Source organism: Corythoichthys intestinalis, chromosome 15 (genome assembly GCF_030265065.1).
Source record: "Corythoichthys intestinalis isolate RoL2023-P3 chromosome 15, ASM3026506v1, whole genome shotgun sequence".
NCBI classification, from domain to species: Eukaryota; Metazoa; Chordata; class Actinopteri; order Syngnathiformes; family Syngnathidae; genus Corythoichthys; species Corythoichthys intestinalis.
Genome location: NC_080409.1, coordinates 49,315,758 through 49,339,540, shown reverse-complemented (window position 1 = coordinate 49,339,540; position 23,783 = coordinate 49,315,758). Strand labels below are relative to the sequence as shown.

General features: G+C 40.3%; 1 protein-coding gene across 2 annotated transcripts in view; it reads left to right on the top strand.

Moving 5' to 3' along the window:
- Positions 1–23,783, top strand: part of LOC130930729 (latent-transforming growth factor beta-binding protein 2-like) — a 309,203-nt gene that overhangs the window by 208,429 nt on the left and 76,991 nt on the right. For both annotated transcript variants that reach the window (XM_057858789.1, XM_057858788.1), the window contains exons 20-29: positions 11,270–11,389; positions 11,581–11,703; positions 11,783–11,908; positions 13,659–13,784; positions 13,949–14,074; positions 16,793–16,918; positions 18,832–18,957; positions 19,849–19,974; positions 22,988–23,107; positions 23,187–23,312. In XM_057858789.1, coding sequence (XP_057714772.1) covers positions 11,270–11,389; positions 11,581–11,703; positions 11,783–11,908; positions 13,659–13,784; positions 13,949–14,074; positions 16,793–16,918; positions 18,832–18,957; positions 19,849–19,974; positions 22,988–23,107; positions 23,187–23,312 — 1,245 coding nt within the window. The remainder of the gene's footprint in view (positions 1–11,269; positions 11,390–11,580; positions 11,704–11,782; positions 11,909–13,658; positions 13,785–13,948; positions 14,075–16,792; positions 16,919–18,831; positions 18,958–19,848; positions 19,975–22,987; positions 23,108–23,186; positions 23,313–23,783) is intronic.

Below are 23,783 nucleotides of genomic sequence, written 5' to 3'. Positions count from 1 at the left end.
GAAAATATGTATTTGGTCAAGACCAAAAGTTCATCTCAATGCTTTGTTATGTACCCTTTGTTAGCAATAACAGAAGCCAAACGTTTTCTGTAACTCTTCACAAGCTTTTCACACACTGTTGCTGTTATTTTGGCCCATTCCTCCATGCAAATCTCCTCTAGAGCAGTGATGTTTTGGGGCTGTCGTTGGGCAACACGGACTTTCAACTCCCTCCACAGATTTTCTATGGGGTTGAGATCTGGAGGCCACACCAGAACCTTAAAATGCTTCTTACGAAGCCACTCCTTTGTTGCCCTGGCTGTGTGTTTGGGATCATTGTCATGCTGAAAGACCCAGCCACGTCTCATCTTCAATACCCTTGCTGATGGAAGGAGATTTTCACTCAAAATCTCTCGATACATGGCCCCATTCATTCTTTCCTTTCCACAGATCAGTCGTCCTGGTCCCTTTGCAGAAAAACAGCCCCAAAGCATGATGTTTCCACCCCATTCTTCACAGTGGGTATGGTGCAACCCAGTGTTCTTTTTCCTCCAAACACGAGAACCTGTGTTTCTACCAAAAAGTTCTATTTTGGTTTCATCTGACCATAACACATTCTCCCAATCCTCTTCTGGATCATTCAAATGCTCCCTAGCGAACCGCAGACAGGCCTGGACGTGTACTTTCTTCAGCAGGGGGACACGTCTGGCAGTGCAGGTTATGAGTCCCTGGCGGCGCATTGTGTTTCTGATAGTAACCTTTGTTACTGTGGTCCCAGCTCTCTGTAGGTCATTCACTAGGTCCCCCCCTGTGGTTCTGGTATTTTTGCTCCCCGTTCTTGTTATCATTTTGACGCCACGGGGTGAGGAGAGAGTTGAAAGTCCGTGTTGCGCAACAAAAGCCCCAAAACATCACTGCTCTAGAGGAGATCTGCAAAGAGGAATGGGCCAAAATACCAGCAACAGTGTTTGAAAAGCTTGTGAAGAGTTACAGAAAACGTTTGGCCTCCGTTATTGCTAACAAAGGGTACATAACAAAGCATTGAGATGAACTTTTGGTATTGACCAAATACTTATTTTCCACCATGATTTGCAAATAAATTATTTAAAAATCAAACAATGTGATTTTCTGGAGTTTTTTTCCACATTCTGTCTCTCATGGTTGAGGTTTACCCATGTTGATAATTACAGGCCTCTCTAATATTTTCAAGTGGGAGAACTAGCACAATTAGTGGTTGACTAAATACTTATTTGCCCCACTGTATATAAATAAATAGATATATACATATATAATATATGTATATAGCTTTTTTTTTTGTTGTTGTTGGACCATGCATTTGAATTATTTGATAAGAGTATTGTTTAAAAAAAAAAAAAAAAATGTTAGCATTTTATAGCATTTAAACTAGCGGACTTTTCAATGCAAATTAACCACTTGTTGTTCTTAGATCCTCATTTATTTATTTATCTATAAATAGCGTTTGAGGCTAAGCTCAGGTATTAACATTTTTTTTTAAAGGAAAGTGCAACTCTGCGTAGTTTGAAGAAATACTTGGGAATTTTATTTTGTGTACACATTTAATGCTCTTTTAAAAATTCAATCTTTGCAAGCCTTTGTTTTACAACTCCTAAAATTTATTCTGCATTGTACCAAATCTTCCCAAACCGATTACCGTAATTTTTAGACTATAAGCCACTACAGTACTTTTTCCCTTCTTTTGAATCCTGCGGCTAATAGCTCAGTGTGGCTTATTTGTCGATTTATTTGGTTTTATAGGTAACACTTTATTTGACAGCGGCTTCATAAAATATAAGACCGTCATAATTGTTACATGTCGTGGCACTATCATGGGCATTAATTAATGCTTATGACAGATGTTATTACAGTAATTTTCAGACGAGAAGCCGCTACCCACCAAATTTGACACAAAAACGGCATTTGTTCATAGATAAGCCGCACTGGACTATAAGCCTCAGTCGTCCTCACTGTATTATGAGTGTCTATCATAAGACCAAATGAACCACCATGAAACTTGGAACCAATTTGCTCCAAAACTTCATTGCTTCAAGATGTTTCATTTGGCCATAACTGCTCCCTTGGGGGAGACAGTCAACCTCTGCTGCCACCTACTGTCATTACTGTTGTTGTCCAACATGCCTCCTAGCATGCATTGCAGCGCTACATATGTAAATAACAATCAAAATTCATGTTCTGTCCTAATTATTGCTTTGATTACTGTTCCAGTTGTTTCATTAATTGCTAGTTGTGGTATTTGGTTACACATTATTTGACAGTGGTGCCAAAAGACTGTCATTAGACAATCATAATTATGACATGACACTGTCATGAAATGCTTATAACATATGTAATTTAGTTTTATCCCACAAATTATCTCACTTTTGAATGGATGTGGAAGATCCGAACTGGACACAAACGTTAGTGGTAGTGACATAGTGTTAGTTAGTTACATAATTTGCCAGATGACACTAAATGACATCTGTCATAAGCAATCAGTAATGCCCATGATAGTGTCATTTCATAATTATGACGGTCTTATTACAGTTTTATGACGCCGCTTTTAAGTGTTACCCATTAACCCAAATAAATCAACAAATAAGCCACACTGGACTATAAGCCGCAGGGTTCAAAGTGAAGGACAAAAGTAGCGGCTTTTCGTCCGAAAATTACGGTAAGTATCATCCAGCAAATTATGTCAAGAACTCAAGTTATGTCTAGCTGGGATCTTTTACATCTATTCAAAAGTGAGATAATTTGCTGGATGACACAAAATGACATCACGCTGAATGCTCATGGCAGTGTCATGTCATAATTATGATGGTCTTATGACAGTTTTATGGCACCGCTGTCAAATAAAGTGTTACCAAATACCAGAGCTAGCGATTAATGAAACAATTGGAGCAGTAACTGAAGAAATAATTAGCACAGAACGAATTTTGATTGTTATTTACATCTGTAGTGTTGCAATGCATGCTAGGAGGCATGTTGGACGACAACAGTGTTGACAGCAGGTTGCTCAAATGAAGCTTCTTGAAGCCAATTGGTTCAAAGCTTCATGGTGGTTCATTTGGTCATATGACAAGTGCCGCTTATGATGCCGCTGTCAAATACGTACAGTTGTGGTCAAAAGTTTACATACACTTGTGAAAAACATAATGTCATGGCTCTCTTGAGTTTCCAGTTATTACTACAACTCTGATTTTTCTCCGATTGAGTGATTGAAACAGATACTTCTTTGTCACAAAAAACATTCATGAAGTTTGGTTCTTTTATGACTTTATTATGGGTGAACAGAAAAAAAGTGATCAAATCTGCTGGGTCGAAAATATACATACAGCAACACGAATTAGCAATTTTGACTCAGTATGGATCTGAAAAAGCAAATCATTGACTTGAACAAGTCAGGAAAGTCACTTGGAGCTATTTCAAACCAGCGGCAGGTCCCAAAAGCAACAGTGCAAACAATTGTTTGTAAGTATAAAGTGCATGGCACTGTTTTGTCACTGCCACGATCAGGAAGAAAACGCAAGCTATCACCTGCTGCTGAGAGAAAATTGGTCAGGAGGGTGAAGATTCAACCGAGAATCACCAAAAAGCAGATCTGCCAAGAATTCGAAGCTGCTGGAACACAGGTGTCAGTGTCCACAGTCAAGCGTGTTTTGCATCTCCATGGACTGAGAGGCTGCCGTGCAAGAAGGAAGCCCTTGCTCCAAAAGCGGCACCTTAAGGCTCGACTGAAGTTTGCTGCTGATCACATGGACAAAGATAAGACCTTCTGGAGGAAAGTTCTGTGGTCAGACAAAACAAAAATCGAGCTGTTTGGCCACAATGCCCAGCAATATGTTTGGAGGAGAAAAGGTGAGGCCTTTAACCCCAAGTACACCATGCCTACCGTCAAGCACGGTGGTGGTAGTATTATGCTGTGGGGCTGTTTTGCTGCCAATGGAACTGGTGCATTACAGAGAGTAAATGGGATAATGAAGAAGGAGGATTACCTTCAAATTCTTAAAGATAACCTAAAGTCATCAGCCCGAAGATTGGGTCTTGGGCGCAGTTGGGTGTTCCAACAGGACGATGACCCCAAACACACATCAAAAGTGGTAATGGAATGGCTAAATCAGGCTAGATTTAAGGTTTTCGAATGGCCTTCCCAAAGTCCTGACTTAAACCCCATTGAGAACTTGTGGACAATGCTGAAGAAACAAGTCCATGTCAGAAAGCCATCAAATTTAACTGAACTGCACCAATTCTGTCAAGAGGAGTGGTCAAAGATTCAACCAGAAGCTTGCCAGAAGCTTGTGGATGGCTACCAAAAGCGCCTAATTGAAGTAAAAATGGCCATAATAAAGTCATAAAAGAACCAAACCTCATGAATGTTTTTTGTGACAAAGAAGTATCTGTTCCAATCACTCTATCAGAGAAAAATCAGAGTTGTAGAAATAACTGGAAACTCAAGAGAGCCATGACATTATGTTCTTCACAAGTGTATGTAAACTTATGACCACAACTGTACATACTTATCAATGAACAAATGTCGTCTTTGTCTCAAATTTGGTGGGTGGCGGCTTATAGTCCGAAAATTACAGTACTCGATTATTCGAACTAGCTAGTTGATAGATTAATCGACTACTAAAATAATCAATAGCTGCAGCCCTATATGAAATACAGTTGTTTTTCTACTTCAAACAAACTCGCCGTGGATGTTTTATATTTGCCTTGCAACGCTTTAAAGCCAACATGACAGGTTAAAAACCGCAACGATGACGGCCGGATTGTTATCGACCCGCCTCGCCCGGAGTCTATTCAGTGCGTTCATGTATGAAATATCAGCTCGGCAGCCCCGGTAATATCCACAATATTGTTTAAACATCTTCACTGTTATTGTTGATCTTCTGATATCAGTGGCCCCCGAAAAAGAAAAGGTTGTTTATAATACTTCAATTTGGGAGAGTCCAAATATTTTCTCTTGGCCACAGCCTTGAACAAACAGCATGTTATTGTTGGAGAGCTCTAACCACTGTACTGTTGGGCCTACCGGAGGCCGGCGGGATTTGATTAGCACTGCCTGGCTAGGTGAGGGGACGGGGCAGTCACTGGAGATGTATGAGGAGGGTCAAACGGTCAAACTCCCAACTGTGAAGAGGTCCCGACTCGCAAACAAATCTTCTCACTCAACCCGTGTCCTCTTGCAGCGGTCTATTAGATTTACCAATGCATGTCGCACATATGGTGTGTGTTGCGTTGAAGCGAAGACTGAACCCTAAAGTGGCCAAGTTACATAACAATCTGACTGGTGTGACTTACCGAATCACCTCTCCGTGACCTTACACCCCACTAATTTGTTTGGAAACCTAATTCCTAAGCTTGACTATTCCAGACATGTGAAAAGATCAGAGACCTACTAAAATTGACTTCAGAAGTTTTTCTTTGGAGCACTTTTCTTTAATAGCGTGATGTCTCTATGCAGAAAATGATTGGCCTACGAGCATCATCTAATTGCCAGGTTTCCACGCAGAACTCCTCATGAACTACTATGTTAATGTGCAGCAATATGTGAAGAATAAATAGCTTCAGAGAGGTTAGGGGTAAGCCTGTCGCAATATGCAATAATTCCATTTATCGCGCGATACAGTGCCTTGCAAAAGTATTCGGCCCCCTTGAACCTTGCAACCTTTCGCCACATTTCAGGCTTCAAACATAAAGATATAAAATTTTAATTTTTTGTCAAGAATCAACAACAAGTGGGACACAATCGTGAAGTGGAACAACATTTATTGGATAATTTAAACTTTTTTAACAAATAAAAAACTGAAAATTGGGGCGTGCAATATTATTCGGCCCCCTTGCGTTAGTACTTTGTAGCGCCACCTTTTGCTCCAATTACAGCTGCAAGTCGCTTGGGGTATGTTTCTATCAGTTTTGCACATCGAGAGACTGACATTCTTGCCCATTCTTCCTTGCAAAACAGCTCGAGCTCAGTGAGGTTGGATGGAGAGTGTTTGTGAACAGCAGTCTTCAGCTCTTTCCACAGATTCTCGATTGGATTCAGGTCTGGACTTTGACTTGGCCATTCTAACACCTGGATACGTTTATTTTTGAACCATTCCATTGTAGATTTGGCTTTATGCTTTGGATTATTGTCCTGTTGGAAGATAAATCTCCGTCCCAGTCTCAGGTCTTGTGCAGATACCAATAGGTTTTCTTCCAGAATGTTCCTGTATTTGGCTGCATCCATCTTCCCGTCAATTTTAACCATCTTCCCTGTCCCTGCTGAAGAAAAGCAGGCCCAAACCATGATGCTGCCACCACCATGTTTGACAGTGGGGATGGTGTGTTCAGGGTGATGAGCTGTGTTGCTTTTACGCCAAACATATCGTTTTGCATTGTGGCCAAAAAGTTCAATTTTGGTTTCATCTGACCAGAGCACCTTCTTCCACATGTTTGGTGAGTCTCCCAGGTGGCTTGTGGCAAACTTTAAACGAGACTTTTTATGGATATCTTTGAGAAATGGCTTTCTTCTTGCCACTCTTCCATAAAGGCCAGATTTGTGCAGTGTACGACTGATTGTTGTCCTGTGGACAGACTCTCCCACCTCAGCTGTAGATCTCTGCAGTTCATCCAGAGTGATCATGGGCCTCTTGGCTGCATCTCTGATCAGTTTTCTCCTTGTTTGAGAAGAAAGTTTGGAAGGACGGCCAGGTCTAGATTTGCAGTGGTCTGATGCTTCTTCCATTTCAATATGATGGCTTGCACAGTGCTCCTTGAGATGTTTAAAGCTTGGGAAATCTTTTTGTATCCAAATCCGGCTTTAAACTTCTCCACAACAGTATCTCAGACCTGCCTGGTATGTTCCTTGGTTTTCATAATGCTCTCTGCACTTTAAACAGAACCCTGAGACTATCACAGAGGAGGTGCATTTATACGGAGACTTGATTACACACAGGTGGATTCTATTTATCATCATCGGTCATTTAGGACGACATTGGATCATTCAGAGATCCTCACTGAACTTCTGGAGCGAGTTTGCTGCGCTGAAAGTAAAGGGGCCGAATAATATTGCGCGCCCCACTTTTCAGTTTTTTATTTGTTAAAAAAGTTTAAATTATCCAATAAATGTTGTTCCGCTTCACGATTGTGTCCCACTTGTTGTTGATTCTTGACAAAAACATTAAATTTCATATCTTTATGTTTGAAGCCTGAAATGTGGCGAAAGGTTGCAAGATTCAAGCGGGCCGAATACTTTTGATACAGGAACATTCTGGAAGAAAACCTGTTGGTATCTGCACAAGACCTGAGACTGGGACGGAGATTTATCTTCCTACAGGACAATGATCCAAAACGTAAAGCCAAATCTACAATGGAATGGTTCAAAAATAAACGTATCCAGGTGTTAGAATGGCCAAGTCAAAGTCCAGACCTGAATCCAATGGAGAATCTATTGAAAGAGCTGAAGACTGCTGTTCACAAACACTCTCCATCCAACCTCACTGAGCTCGAGCTGTTTTGCAAGGAAGAATGGGCAAGAATGTCAGTCTCTCGATGTGCAAAACTGATAGAAACATACCCCAAGCGACTTGCAGCTGTAATTGGAGCAAAAGGTGGCGCTACAAAGTATTAACGCAAGAATAATCCTCACTGAACTTCTGGAGTGAGTTTGCTGCACTGAAAGTAAAGGGGCCGAATAATATTGCACGCCCCACTTTTCAGTTTTTTATTTGTTAAAAAAGTTGAAATTATCCAATAAATTTTGTTCCACTTCACAATTGTGTCCCACTTGTTGTTGATTCTTGACAAAAAATTAAAATTTTATATCTTTATGTTTGAAGCCTGAAATGTGGCGAAAGGTTGCAAGGTTCAAGGGGGCCGAATACTTTTGCAAGGCACTGTACCTAATTTATTATGACAAAACAGCAAACAGGAAAGGGTTATGGGGGAACAGAAGAGAAGAAAGAGAAGAAACACAAACAACAACAAGAAATACATTGAACGCCTAACTACACTAATTACTAATATGTTGGTACTATTGTCAGCTAAATGTATTTCTAGTTGACACCATGTGGGGGGCCCGTTGACCAGGGAAAGAGGGGGAAGATGGTGGGGGAGTCTATAAGCTAAGTGATAGAAAGGGGTAGAGTGTACACAAATCATCTCTGGAATCTAGAACCCAGTAATCGTGTGAATCCCTTGTGAGTGTAAGCCCGTTGGCGACCGCCCCTACGCCGCCCCATCGCCAATCCTGGCACCGGGACCCCCCGCCCGAGCGCACCCAATCTGAATGTTCCTTCTACTGTGCGCAGTGTCATCAATAAGTGTAAAGCCCATGGCACCCACCAAATTTGACACAAAAACGGCATTTGTTCATAGATGTGCCGCACTGGACTACCACAACCTTCCTCACTGTATGATGGGATATTTACACCAAAAGATATTAACCGGTAATACTGTATTTGACAGCGACATCATAAGACTGTCATAAGACATAATGAACCACAATGAAGCTTTGAACCAATTGGCTGCAAAGCTTCATTTGGCCATCACTGCTCCCTTGAGGGAGACAGTCAACCTCTGCTGCCACCTGCTTCCAACACTGATGCCGTCCAACATGCCTCCTAGCATGCAATACAGCGCTACAGATGTTAATAACAATCAAAATACATTTTCTTTGCTAATCATTTCATCAGTTACTGTTCCAGTTGTTTCATTCATTGCTAGTTGTGGTATTTGGCAACACTTTATTTGACAGTGGCGCCATAAGACTGTCATAAAACCATCATAATTATGGCATGACACTGAGCTGAGCATTAATAAATGCTTGTGACAGATATCCTTTTGCGTCGTCCGGCAAATGATCTCCGTTTTGAATGGATGTAAAAGATCCGAGCTGGACATAAATGGATTTATTGACATAATTTGCCAGATGACACTTAACGACATCTGTCATTTGCATGCATTAATGCCCATGATAGTGTCATATCATAATTATGATGGTCTTATGGCAGTCTTATTACACCGCTGTCAAATAAAGTGTTACCTATTAACCAAATAAATCAACAAATATGCCGCACTGGACAATAAGCTGCAGGATACAAAATGAGGGGAAAAAGTAGCGGCTTATAGTCTGAAAATTACGGTATGTACAGTGCCTTGCAAAAGTATTCGGCCCCCTTGAACCTTGCAACCTTTCGCCACATTTCAGGCTTCAAACATAAAGATACAACATTTTAATTTTTTGTCAAGAATCAACAACAAGTGGGACACAATCGTGAAGTGGAACAAAATTTATTGGATAATTCAAACTTTTTTAACAAATAAAAAACTGAAAAGTGGGGTGTGCAATATTATTCGGCCCCCTTGCGTTAATACTTTGTAGCGCCACCTTTTGCTCCAATTACAGCTGCAAGTCGTTCTATCGTTTTGCACATCGAGAGACTGACATTCTTGCTCATTCTTCCTTGCAAAACAGCTCGAGCTCAGTGAGGTTGGATGGAGAGTGTTTGTGAACAGCAGTCTTCAGCTCTTTCCACAGATTCTCGATTGGATTCAGGTCTGGACTTTGACTTGGCCATTCTAACACCTGGATACGTTTATTTTTGAACCATTCCATTGTAGATTTGGCTTTATGTTTTGGATCATTGTCCTGTTGGAAGATAAATCTCCGTCCCAGTCTCAGGTCTTGTGCACATACCAACAGGTTTTCTTCCAGAATGTTCCTGTATTTGGCTGCATCCATCTTCCCGTCAATTTTAACCATCTTCCCTGTCCCTGCTGAAGAAAAGCAGGCCCAAACCATGATGCTGCCACCACCATGTTTGACAGTGGGGATGGTGTGTTCAGGGTGATGAGCTGTGTTGCTTTCACGCCAAACATATCGTTTTGCATTGTGGCCAAAAAGTTCAATTTTGGTTTCATCTGACCAGAGCACCTTCTTCCACATGTTTGGTGTGTCTCCCAGGTAGCTTGTGGCAAACTTTAAACGAGACTTTTTATGGATATCTTTGAGAAATGGCTTTCTTCTTGCCACTCTTCCATAAAGGCCAGATTTGTGCAGTGTACGACTGATTGTTGTCCTATGGACAGACTCTCCCACCTCAGCTGTAGATCTCTGCAGTTCATCCAGAGTGATCATGGGCCTCTTGGCTGCATCTCTGATCAGTTTTCTCCTTGTTTGAGAAGAAAGTTTGGAAGGACGGCTGGGTCTTGGTAGATTTGCAGTGGTCTGATGCTTGTTCTATTTCAATATGATGGCTTGCACAGTGCTCCTTGAGATGTTTAAAGCTTGGGAAATCTTTTTGTATCCAAATCTGGCTTTAAACTTCTCCACAACAGTATCTCGGACCTGCCTGGTGTGTTCCTTGGTTTTCACAATGCTCTCTGCACTTTAAACAGAAGGCAAGGCAAGGCAAGGCAAATTTATTTATATAGCACAATTCAACACAAGGCAACCCTGAGACTATCACAGAGCAGGTGCATTTATACGGATACTTGATTACACACAGGTGGATTCTATTTATCATCATCGGTCATTTAGGACAACATTGGATCATACAGAGATACTCACTGAACTTCTGGAGTGAGTTTGCTGCACTGAAAGTAAAGGGGCCGAATAATATTGCACGCCCCACTTTTCAGTTTTTTATTTGTTAGAAAAGTTTAAATTATCCAATAAATGTTGTTCCACTTCACGATTGTGTCCCACTTGTTGTTGATTCTTGACAAACAAATTTAATTTCATATTTTTATGTTTGAAGCCTGAAATGTGGCGAAAGGTTGCAAGATTCAAGGGGGCCAAATAGTTTTGCAAGGCACTGTATGTAGTTATTTTAAAAACTCGATCTTATTCACCCGATTCTGATCTTCTAAAAATGACGTGATAAACTTCCGATCAAGTGGATCGGCGACATTCCTATTGTTAACAATTCAAAAAACATTTCATTGCAAAACATTGTTTTCCTCAATGAGTCAATGATGGATCAACACCTCTGACTCATAAAGTGAAAAAGACTGTGGTCGCCCTAAATCGTAAAAGTACCAAATGAGAAGGACTATTCTGTCCATTTAAAGAAACCTCTAATTTTACACACTCATGTTGTTTTTCCTAATGATTTCCCCTTTAGCACAGAATAACAACCACAGTGGCTATTTATACTTTTTGGCAAATAACTTTTATTCTTTCAAAAAACCTGGGGCACATATTTGAAACCTGTTTAAAAAAAAAAATTATAATAACAATAATGTGCATGCTTTGTCCTTTCATGGCTTGCCATGTCCGCAGATGTGAACGAGTGCCTGAACCAAAACATATGTGGCCGTGGAAGGTGTGTCAACAGTGAGGGCTCCTATAGGTGCAACTGCTTCCAAGGATACAAACTCACACTGGACAACGTATGCCAAGGTAAGTCGTCAGCGGCCAGAGAGATCCGTGACCGAGTAACAGCTGTATAAATAGTTTCCACGCGTGCTACCGCAGAAGCTCCGTGGCAAATTCTTAGCTTTTATGAAAAAGGTTGCAAAGAGTCCGAGTGTGTCTTTTTATTTCCTGAGGCTGGAGGCCCCATTACATTTTCCACTACGTCTTCTCTCCAGATGTGAATGAGTGTCTGCTTCCGGGGGTGTGCCAACATGGATACTGTAGTAATCTGGAGGGTACCCACAAATGCACCTGTAATCAGGGTTATCAACCGACCTCGGACAGCAAAGCTTGTGAAGGTTTGCTGTGTATTTTATCTTGCTTTTCCACGTAACGAAATATCGCAACATTAAACATGCTTCATTTCCTGTCCCTTAGATATCAATGAGTGCGCATCTGGTAAAAGGTGTCCGGAAGGAATTTGCATCAACACGCCAGGTGCCTTCACATGCCAAAGCTGTAATCCCGGTTTTGAACCATCTGCTGATGGGCTGAGATGTGAAGGTAACATTTCTAATTTCTAAATTGCACTGAAGTACAGGTAGTCCCCGGGTTACGACGTACCAGACTTACGTGATTTCAACTTTACGACACCGTAGTCTCGTCCGCCGTTTTGTCTCCAGTCATTTTTTTGTGTAATTGCCTAAAACGGTACCTCATTGTACCTCACAGCATCAAATTTTTTACTTTATTTTATTAAAATGACATGTTCTGTCCTCACTAAATGTGTTGTTGTTTAGCTTGGCAGACAGCAAACAAGGCAATTGTGGTTTTTGAAGCTTTTTACTTCGTTCATTTTTGACAATTTCGAAAGCTGTAACACACATAGGTGCACTTATGTTCCAAACATGCATTTTAACAATAAAAGACTTGACACTAAACAATTGGTGTTCAAACGTCCAACTAGTCTGATCAATATGTAAAATTTGTAGATTGAATTAGCCTACCGTAATTTTCGGACTATAAGCCGCTACTTTTTTCCTTCACTTTGAACCCTGCGGCTTATAGTCCGGTGTGGCTTATTTGTTGATTTATTTGGGTTAATGGGTCACACTTAAAAGCGGTGTCATAAAACTGTAATAAGACCGTCATAATTATGAAAATCATCGGCATTACTGATTGCTTATGACAGATGTCATTAAGTGTCATCTGGCTAATTATGTCATTAACTAACACTATGTCACTAACACTAGCGTTTATGTCCAGTTCGGATCTTTTACATCCATTCAAAAGTGAGATGATTTGTGGGATAACACTAAATGACATATGTTATAAGCATTCATTAATGCTCATGACAGTGTCATGTGATAATTATGATTGTCTAATGACAGTCTTTTGGCACCGCTGTCAAATACTGTGTAACCAAATACCAGAACAAACAACTGGAACAGTAACCGAAGCAATAATTAGGACAGAACATGAATTTTGATTGTTATTTACATATGTAGCGCTGCAATGCATGCTAGGAGGCATGTTGGACAACAACAGTATTAACAGTAGGTGGCAGCAGAGGTTGACTGTCTTCCCCAAGGGAGCAGTTTTGGCCAAATAAAACATCTTGAAGTAATGAAGTTTTGGAGCAAATTGGTTCCAAGTTTCATGGTGGTTCATTTGGTCTTATGATAGACACTCATAATACAGTGAGGACGATTGAGGCTTATAGTCCAGTGCGGCTTATCTATGAACAAATGCCGTTTTTGTGTCAAATTTGGTGGGTGGCGGCTTATAGTCTGGTGCGCCTTATTTGACAGTGGCACCATCAGACTGTCATTGGACAATCATAATTATGACATGACACTGTCATTAGCATTCATGAATGCTTATAACAGATGTCATTTAGTTTTATCTGGAAAATTATCTCACTTTTGAATGGATGTAAAAGATCCAAGATGGACATAAATGAGGTTATTGACATAATTTGCTGGGTGACACTTAACATCTGTCATAAGCATTCAGTACCGCCTATATAGTATCATGTCATAATTATGACGGTCTTATGACAGTCTTATGAGACAGCTGTCAAATAAAGTGTTACCTATCAACCCGAATAAATCAAACAAATAAACCGCACTGGACTATACTTACGGTATACAATTATCGTATTGCATTATCAGTTGATTTTTTAAAATCTGGATTATCTGTGTGATGTCATAATTGCTATAATCGGCTGATAGTTAATGGTAACCGGTATTATTGTGCTTCTTTAGTACACACCAACACTGTCACAATAAATATCCATTTTCCATTACAACAGATGTGGACGAGTGTTCTCAGGGTGACTGGTGTCTCGGTGGCGTGTGTGCCAACAATGCAGGGTCTTACACCTGCACCAGGTGTAAGGCGGGCTACAGGGTGTCTGCAGACCGAAGGAGATGCGAAGGTAGGTTCAACGCCCAGAAAACCATTTGTCCTTCCAAGTACTCTTTTGACACATACTGGGCACCTTGACAAGACAAGCTTTGCACCCAACTTGAGAATTCCTTTCATATTTTATCCGCGTGAGGTCCGAACATGTCGACGATGTTATTGTTGTGTTCCGCCCAGATATTGACGAGTGCCAGTCGCTGTCTACCTGTGCCAACGGTATCTGTCTAAACTCAGAGGGCTCTTACACATGTAAGAACTGCCCCACGGGCTACGCGGTGTCGTACGATGGAGAACTTTGTGAAGGTTAGTAAATTGTTTTGAAGGGAACCTCGGTCTTAAAGACTTGTAGGCTCTAATAAGCAATAATTGTTCTATTTTGCTAAAATATGTTATTAGAAACACATACTGTATGTTATTGCCATTGATTTAAAAATCTACTTAGGCATTATGTTTTACACGCGCAATGCACGCTGGGGGTGATGTCGCGGGTGGACTGGACTGGACTGGGAGAATACCTGCGCTAACTAGCAAGCGAAGCTAGTATGACAACTGGCATGATTTTGTCACATTCTGCTGGTGGTCAGATTTTTTTGTTATTGAGCTGTGGGGTGAGTTCCCAACGTCGTACCTGCAACGAATTCTAGCTCATCAACAGTGTCTTTAAACCAATCCTAGGCGGCTTGCAGAGGTATTAACTTGCTGCCATTTGACAGTTTTCTTGACCCCTTTGTTGCGAGTTGCATCTTTGCCTTGTTTTTTTTTTTTTCATTTGTCTGCCGCCCTAGTTATAGGAATCTTCTACCATGTGGGGGTATCATTTTTAGTGCTGCAACGATTAATCGATTAACTCGAGTATTCGATTAGAAAAAAATATTTGAATTAAATTTTGTTGCTTTGAGTATTCGTTTAATTAAAGTGGCGTTGTAATGGTTTATTTTGAAAGTGTTTGCATTTCATTTTATTGATTAGGGTGGATACACCGCCCTCTGGTTTGCCTCATTTCACATATCTGAATCCAACTGCTCCCTGTTAAGACCAAAGTAAGCTAAGTTTTTGTTTGCGCTAATGTGTTTTAATGCATTCGTATTTTAGTTTATAGGTATATTTAGCGTTTTTTTGTGGGAAAATTTGTTTCTGAACCATCTGTTAAGAGCGTTGTAAAAAAAAATGTTAGCATTTTAATAGCATTTAAGCTAACGGACTTTTGCTATGTAAGTTAGCCAATTGTTCTTTTGTTGTACATAGATCCTCTTTTCTTTAATTTTTTAATACCGTTTGAGGCTCAGCTCAGGTATTTTAATTTTTCATGTTCCATATCCGATTACTCGATTATTCGAACTAACTAGTTCATCGATTAATCGACTACTAAAATAATCGATAGCTGCAGCCCTAATCATTTTACACAAAACTCCAAAAATGGACTGGACAAAAGTATTGGCACACTCAGCCTAATACTTGGTAGCACAACCTTTAGACAAAATAACTGGGAACATCATCACTGAGTTTCTTACAATGTTCTGCTGGAATTTTAGACCATTCTTCTTTGGCCAATTGCTCCAGGTCTCTGAGATTTGATTTGATTTGATTTGATTTCTCGCCAGGTGTTCTATGGGATTCAGGTCTGGACTCATTGCTGGCCACTTTAGAAGTCTCCAGTGCTCTCTCTCAAACCATTTTCTAGTGCTTTTTGAAGTGTGTTTTGGGTCATTGTCCTGCTGGAAGACCCATGATCTCTAAGGGTGATCATGCTTTCTCACATTGGGCCCTACATTATGCTACAAAATTTGTTGGTAGTCTTCAGACTTCATAATGCCATGCACACGGTCAAGCAGTCCAGTGCCAGAGGTAGCAAAGCAACCCCAAAACATCAGGGAACCTCGGCCATGTTTGACTGTGGGGACCGTGTTCTTTTCTTTGAAGGTCTCGTTTTTTTCCCTGTAAACTCTATGTTGATGCCTTTTTCTAAAACCTCTACTTTTGTCTCATCTGACCAGAGAACATTCTTCCAAAACGTTTTTGGCTTTCTCAGGTAAGTTTTGGCAAACTCCAGTCTGGCTTTTTTTATGTCTCTGGGTCAGAAGTAGGGTCTTCTGGGTATCCTACCATAGAGTCCCTTTTCAGTTTTACGCCGACTGATAGTACGGGTTGACACTGTTGTACCCTCGGACTGCAGGACAGCTTGAACTTGTTTGGATGTTAGTCAAGGTTCTTTATCCACCATCCGCACAATCTTTTGTTGAAATCTCTCATCAATTTTTTTTCCCGTCCACATCTAGGGAGATTAGCCACAGTGCCATGGGCTTTACGCTTATTGATGACACTGCGCACGGTACACACAGGAACATTCAGGTTTTTGGAAATGGACTTGTAGCCTTGAGATTGCCCATGCTTCCTCACAATTTTGGTCCTCGAGTCCTCAGACAGTTCTTTGGTCTTCTTTCTTTTCTCCATGCTCAACGTGGTACACACAAGGACACAGGACAGAGGTTGAGTCAACTTTAATCCATTTTAACTGGCTGCAAGTGTGATTTAGTTATTGTCACTACCTGTTATGTGCCACAGGTAAGTAACAGGTGCTGTTAATTACACAAATTAGGGAAGCATCACATGATATTTCAAAGGGTGCTAATACTTTTGTATTGCCTTATATGTAGTTTATGTAGTTAAAGAGTGACACTGTGGAAGTCCGGCAGCGTGGCCCAGTGACATCACCGCCCAGAGTGCATTGCGTCGTCAACAACAGTGGGCGACCTACTAGTTAAACTAATTTTACAAATTTTATTAAAATGAAAATATTAAGAGGGGTTTTAATATCAAATTATTACAACTCACACTAACATTTATCTTTTAAGAACTGCCTGTATTTCTATCCGTGGTACGCTTTAAAAGGATCCGTGCATAGCTTCACGTCTTATCAACAATGGATAAGATCTGTCACGGTGAATTAGCTGTTTTTGTTGGCGTCGGAGATTCTACTTTTACCCCAGTGATTGTCTAATATCCTGTACTTTTCTGTGCCAGACGTTGACGAGTGCGCGCTGCCCACTACGTGCCCCAGGGGAACATGCACAAACACAGAGGGTTCCTTCACATGTGTCAGCTGTCAGCCCGGTTACAAAGTCTCAGAGGATGGACAACAGTGCGATGGTGAGATTTTTGGCACCAGGGCTCATTTCACGCTTGTTTACTCACACACAGATGTTTGTCTCGAGCGGAACCGATGTGTCAATGTGCCGTTTCCTGAGCTTCTATCTGGTTCAGGTTTACCAAATCAACATGTCGCATCTCTCAGACATCACATCATAGCTGGCTGATCAAGCCCGATGCCTCGAGCGCTGATTATTTCCTTCTTGCATCAGTCTTAAAATAGAGCGCGCTGTCCAAACGCTTCAGATAACTCCACTAGAAAGATACACGTGTTGACGTTTTCTAGCTTCACTGATTCTTAATTTTCGCTGATTTAAACAGGCAGGATGTACAGTGGTATGAAAAATTATCTGAACCTTTTGGAATTTCTCACATTACTGCATAAAATCACCATGACATGTGATCTGATCTTTGTCAAACTCACGCAGATAAAAATACAGTGTCTGCTTTAACTAAAACCACCCAAACATTTATAGGTTTTCATATTTTAATGAGGATAGCATCAAAACAACGACAGAAGGGGGAAAAATAAGTCAGAGAACCCTCTGCCTAAGGAGACTTAAAGAGCAATTGAAACCAATTTTTATCAAACGTGTTAGTCAGGTACGTGCCAAATCACTGATGAGAAGCATTGTCTGATGTGCATCCCGGGTTGGTCAAAAGAGCTGTTTGAAGACCTGCAACCAAGGATTGTTGATTCGTATAAAGCTGGGAAAGGATACAAAACCATCTCTAGTCTGGATGTTCATCAATCGACACACAGAGAAGTTGTCTACAAATGGAGAGAGTTTGGCACTGTTGCTTCTCTCCCAAGGAGTGGCCGTCCACAAAAGATGACATCAAGAGTTCAGCGCAGAATACTCAGAGAGGTAAAAAAAGAACCCTAGCGTGTCTGCTAAAGACTTATGGAAATCACTGACACAGTCCAATATCTCTTTGCCCATATCAACTATTTGTAAAACTATGGCCAAAAATGGTGTTCATGGGAGGACTCCACGGAGGAAGCCATTGCTGTCTTAAAAAAAAAAAAAAAAACATTTGTTGCTCATTCAATGTTCGTAAAAGGCATTTGGACACTCCATAGAAGTTTTGGCAAAATATTTTGAGAACTGTTGAAACCAAAGTTGAATTGTTTGGGAGTAACGCACAATGTTATGTGTGGAGGAAAAATCAACATCTCGCCAACATCAACACCTCATCCCCACCGTGAAGCATGGTGGAGGCAGCAGCATGATTTGGGGCTGTTTTGCTTCCTCAGGGCCTGGACAACTTGCAATCATAATTGGAAGAACAAATTCAAAAGTTTATCAGGATGTTTTGCAGAAAAACCTGAGGCTGTGTGTCAGACAGTTTTAAGCTAAAAAGAGGATGGATGCTGCAACAAGACAACGATCCAAAACACTGAAGTTAATCAACTTTAGAATGGTTTCAGAAGAACAAATTACATGTTTTGGAGTGGCCAAGTCAAAGTCCAGACTTGAACCCCATTGAGATGCTGTGGCATGACCTAAAGACAGTTTTGTAGAGAAGAATGGGCCAAGATTAAGCCTGATCGATGTGCCGAACTGATCTGCAGCTACAGGAAGCGTCTGGTTGAATTTATTGCTGCCAAAGGGGGGCCCACAAAATATTTAAATGATATGGTTCACTTACTTATTTTTCCCCCTTCTGTCATTGTTTGCATACTATCCTCATTAAAATATGAAAACCTATAAATGTTTGGGTGGTTTTAGTTAAAGCAGACAGGTTTTTCATCTGTGTGATTTTGACAAAGATAAGCTCACATCAAATAGTGATTTTATGCATAAATGTGAGAAATTCCAAAAGGTTCAGATACTTTTTCATACTACTGTCTTTCTTTCAAGCCAGAGATGACAATCTGGGTTATGATGTGTCCGTGTATTTGTTTCCAGATGTGAATGAATGCTTGGTAGCTAACGTGTGCCCGGGCCAGCTGTGCTCAAACACCCTGGGATCTTATACCTGCAGGAGCTGTGGTTCCGGCCTGCAGCTGTCTGAGGACGGTTATGGCTGCGAGGGTAAACCGACTTTTAAGCTTACCTTCTCATCTCGTCTCATTTGCGCTGTCATCATAGTCATTACCCAACCGGATCTCGGCAACGATAAAATAAGATTGCTTTAGACCCTCAACTTGATTACAGAGGAACTCTTACACAGTGTGCCTTAATATATCACGACACGGTTTGTGAGATCAATGGAACACAAGGTTTGCTTTGCCCAATCCAGTGAATTTAGCATCCCTATGACTTCATGAGAATGAGAAAACCGGATGATTGTTTAATTCAAATGTGGCCACATATACTGTTTTTTAATGGAAGTGGGGATCTAGCCCCAGATGATGATCCCCCCCCCACTTATGTGTGTGTGTCCCTGCGCTGGGAAAAAGTTTCACAAAACAACCCCAGGTCCAAGTCAGCCTCTGATAGGATTTAAATGATTTGATGGAAAATATTAAGGCCTTAATTTGAAATTAAGTCAACCGCTGTGCATCCTTCCTCTGTAAGCTCGCTATGTGGAACTCCCTCCGTTCACCCAAAGGCAAAACTGAGCCATCACTTAACGATGGCCCACACTCTTTTTTTTCTCCCTAAAAATACAGTCTGCGCTGGTCTGTGGAATTTTTAGTGATCACATAACAGCTATCTCAGTCACTGTTTGTTTATGCAGAAATTACACACCACCTGAAATAGCTTGCTGTTTTGCAGTCGGCGATCATCTCGCGTACTTATCTTTCCATTCCTTATAATAAAACAGTGCTATCAAATTAAAAGAGCTTTACTTACCGCACCTAATGCAGTGTGCTCACTGCGCCGATAATAATATAAGCAGACAGCGATGATATAGCATTTCCACAATGTGGATTCTTTAGCTAAGATAATATCTTCCAATTTTCTTCCGGTGTCTCTCAGATATCAATGAGTGCCAGACCCCAGGTTTGTGTCCCAACGGCATTTGTACCAACACGCAAGGCTCCTTCTCATGTATGGCTTGTGACCCGGGCTTCACCGTGGCACCCAATGGGCTCTCGTGTGATGGTACGTGAATCAGTGGCTGTGATGCCATGTGTTGTCCTGTACATCATTTTGGTTGCATTGTGTGCTACCATTAGGATTGTTCCGATCATGTTTTTTTGCTCCCGATCGTTTTAGTATCTGCCGATCCCGATATTTCCCGATCCGATTGCTTTTTTTTACTCCCAATTCAATTCCAATCATTCGCGATAATTTTTCCCGATCATATACATTTTGGCAATGCATTAAGAAAAAAATGAATAAAACTCGGACGAATATATACATTCAACATACAGTACATAAGTACTGTATTTGTTTATTATGACAATAAATCCTCAAGATGGCATTTACATTATTAACATTCTTTCTGTGAGAGGGATCCACGGATAGAAAGACTTGTAATTCTTAAAGGATAAATGTGACCTTGTATATTGTGACTAAATATTGCCATCTAGTGTATTTGTTGAGCTTTCAGTAAATGATACTGTAGCCATTTAACTTCTGGCCAAATGCATGATGGGAAGTGCAACCATGACTGTGCGTAGTGGTACCAATTGATATATCTTCTCTGCAGTGGGAAATAAAATAGGGTGTTAAGAAAAAGATCAACTACTACCTTTCTTCCCCACATTGCTTCCCACGATATTTCTAATTGATGAGAGAGGGATTGTAAGGCTTTAGCCAATTAAAAAAAAGCTTCAAAGGCTGCCAAAATTCTCTCTACTCATTTAACGTTGCCTTTTAACCCTAAGTATATGTAAATCGGTGCCATTATAAATTGAACGCGACAATGCATGAGTGGGTAGTGCAGCGCATGCAATAATTGCGTGAAATATATGTTATTACCGCCGTTAACGCGATAAATTTGATCGCCTTAGTTTAAGCCAAAACTAAATACTCTGGATGAGTGTAAGACATTTTGACTGTAACGTTAAATACATTTAGAAAATGATTTAATTAAAAAAAGGCATGTCCGATATTTTTTTGCCGATTCCGATACTTTGAAAATGACGTGATCGGACCCGATCGATCGGGGCATCTCTGCCGGTGTCAACTGGAAATACAACTGGTTAACGATAGCACCAACATATAGTTAGTGTAGGCGTTCAATGTATTTCTTGTTGCTATTTGTACTTCCTCTGTCTCGCTCCTAATCGGAGACTCAGATTTTCATTCTCCGTGTCAGGCAGCTGAACAGGACAGGTTAGGAAAAAAGAAAAAACTGATGTCAATATTATCCGATATCATTTAAAAATGCTCATCCAGTAATATCGGACAACTCTAATGCAAAGTATAATTAAACAAAAGTTACGCAAATCTTATAAATTAATTGAAATGAGGGACGTCTGCGATCTGATCACATGATCGGAAATCAGGCCGATCGCGCCATTTTTCAGAGGATCGGAAACAGGTGAAAAAGATCGGGTTTTTAATTAAAAAAATATATATGGCGGAAAACTCTCAGGTGACTTGAAGTTCCGCTCTGAGACCCCCAATTTAGCCAACATTCAAAATTGTCCAATATGCACATGTGATACATCATGGGAAAGTTTAAAACCTCAATTTTCTGGGGGAAGAAAAATTTTGAACAGGAGGGCATTTAAAAAAAAAAAAGTTTTTTTAAACAGCAAAACCCTATCTGGAGGTGAGAGCATGCGAGAGCAGAATTACAGACGCCATGACTTTAACGAGATATTATCGCGTACGTACCTGGTTTCGATCCAAAAACTCAATGTAGCATGGATCACTGAGTGTCAAGAACCAGCTGTGAATGGCCACAGCTGGATTTTGGGGCAATTTTATGGGTGAAACATGGTCGAATAACAAGGGTCGCGATGCAGAAATCGCAGACATCAAGGAATGGTCGAGATTTTCTTTTTCATATATTTACTTTTTAAAACTTTTTTTTCAAATTTGGCTTTGTTTGGATCGATTATTTATCATCTAACATATCGTAGAAAATGCGACAGTAACAAAAAAATACAATTAAACGATAGTTATGAGGTAGATATCCGTGACTTTTTTACAAACGCCTTTTTTTTTCCATTGTGACATAATTTGTTTATAATTTTATAATATGTGAGGGAATAATTTTTTTAAAGTTTTTTTTTAAAAAACGAAGTATGAGACATCAGTTAATGATTCTAAGCTAAAAACGACAGGCATTTTGAATAATGAATAAATTACCTTCGTTTTATGGCTGGGTTGAAACAAAAGCGGTTGCGCAACGTCTGTAAACGGGGGTTTTCAGGGTAAAACGGACAAATTAAAAATAGTTTGGGGGCTTCATGCACCACGAATCTGCTATGGCAGCATATAGACATATTGTTCTATCAAACACAAAAGTTGTTTGTCTTAAAGTACAGCAGTTTCTTTTAAAGAGGAGTGCAACAGCAGAAACTGCTTTTTCAGTCTTGTCTGTGTTTTCCACCATATATATATATACGATATGCATTTTAAGGGCTAATATAAGTAGAAATACAATGGCATTCCCAAAAGAAACAAAAATATATACTCTACAACACTCGTGGAAAAGTGGTGGAAGAAGTACTAGAAACAGTACAGTCATGGAACATTTTTGGAACTTTTGTTCCCAAAAAAAAAGAGGACTTCATATTTTTTCGTTATCGGATCGGGACTCGGTATCTGGTTACTTGCAATTGGGACATCCCTAATTAAAATACAATTGATCTGTAAATAGGCAGTTAATTTTGGTTGTTTCAGGTTGTAAAAAAACAAGAAGTGGGTATTCAAATCTGGACCTGTAACCTTCATATAATTTTTCATAAAGGATGTTAGAAATATAGAATGTAAAAAGTGCTATATGGAAAGATACATCTGCCCAACAGTTAGGCAGTTTCAGGTCCAAATCTCTGATAATCCGGAAACATACTTTAAATTAATTTAACACTTATCACTATGTGAGTGTTAATGTATTTTTGTCTACATGTGAGACCACCATGTGGTCAACTGGGATAAGATCCATCTCACCTGAGATTCGAATGAGGACAAGCGCCTTTTCTGTTTTCGGACACAGATGTGAATGAATGTGAAGATGCAGGTCTGTGTGTGGGAGGTCAATGCACCAACACCATTGGATCCTACATTTGTGCGTGCCCTCCCGGCCTGGAGCTGATCGATGGGACCTCCTGCAGAGGTCCATATTTCAAAGCACATCTTTTTTTATACTTGCTTTGAAACCATGTGTAAAAATGTCCTTGTGTTCCATCCCGCAGATATCGATGAGTGTTTGACCATAGCAGGAATCTGTGGAGAAGGACAGTGTCTAAATACTGAGCGGTCCTACATGTGTATCTGTCCTGACGGATACGAGACCCTTGACGGGCACAGCGGATGCCGAGGCACAGTAACACACTATACATAGACTTCGTAATGTATTTACGGGGCGTGGGGCCGATAAATAGGGGGCCTGCATTGTTGACGAGGCTGTCAAAGCTGACTGAGTGGAATAACAGACAAAGAGCTTTTTTTGTTGAAAATTCTTGTGAATAAATGCTTAAATCCTTGAATTCTTTATAGATATAGATGTAAAACAGTCTTTATTATTGGTTAAAAGCACAAAAAAAAAAAACGTGCAGTAAGCATTTATTTTACGTAAATATGTTGAAGTACAATGCTAGTCTGTTAGTGAATGTAACTAGTGGCCACCTGATGTAAACAGAGCTTTTCAGGTGAAAATTCCTGTTAATAAATCCCTAAATCCCCAAAGTCTTTAAAGATATGGATGTAAAACAGTCTCGATTGTTGGTCAAAAGCATAAAAAAAACACGTGCAGTAAGCATTTATTTTAGTAAATATATCAAAGTACGATG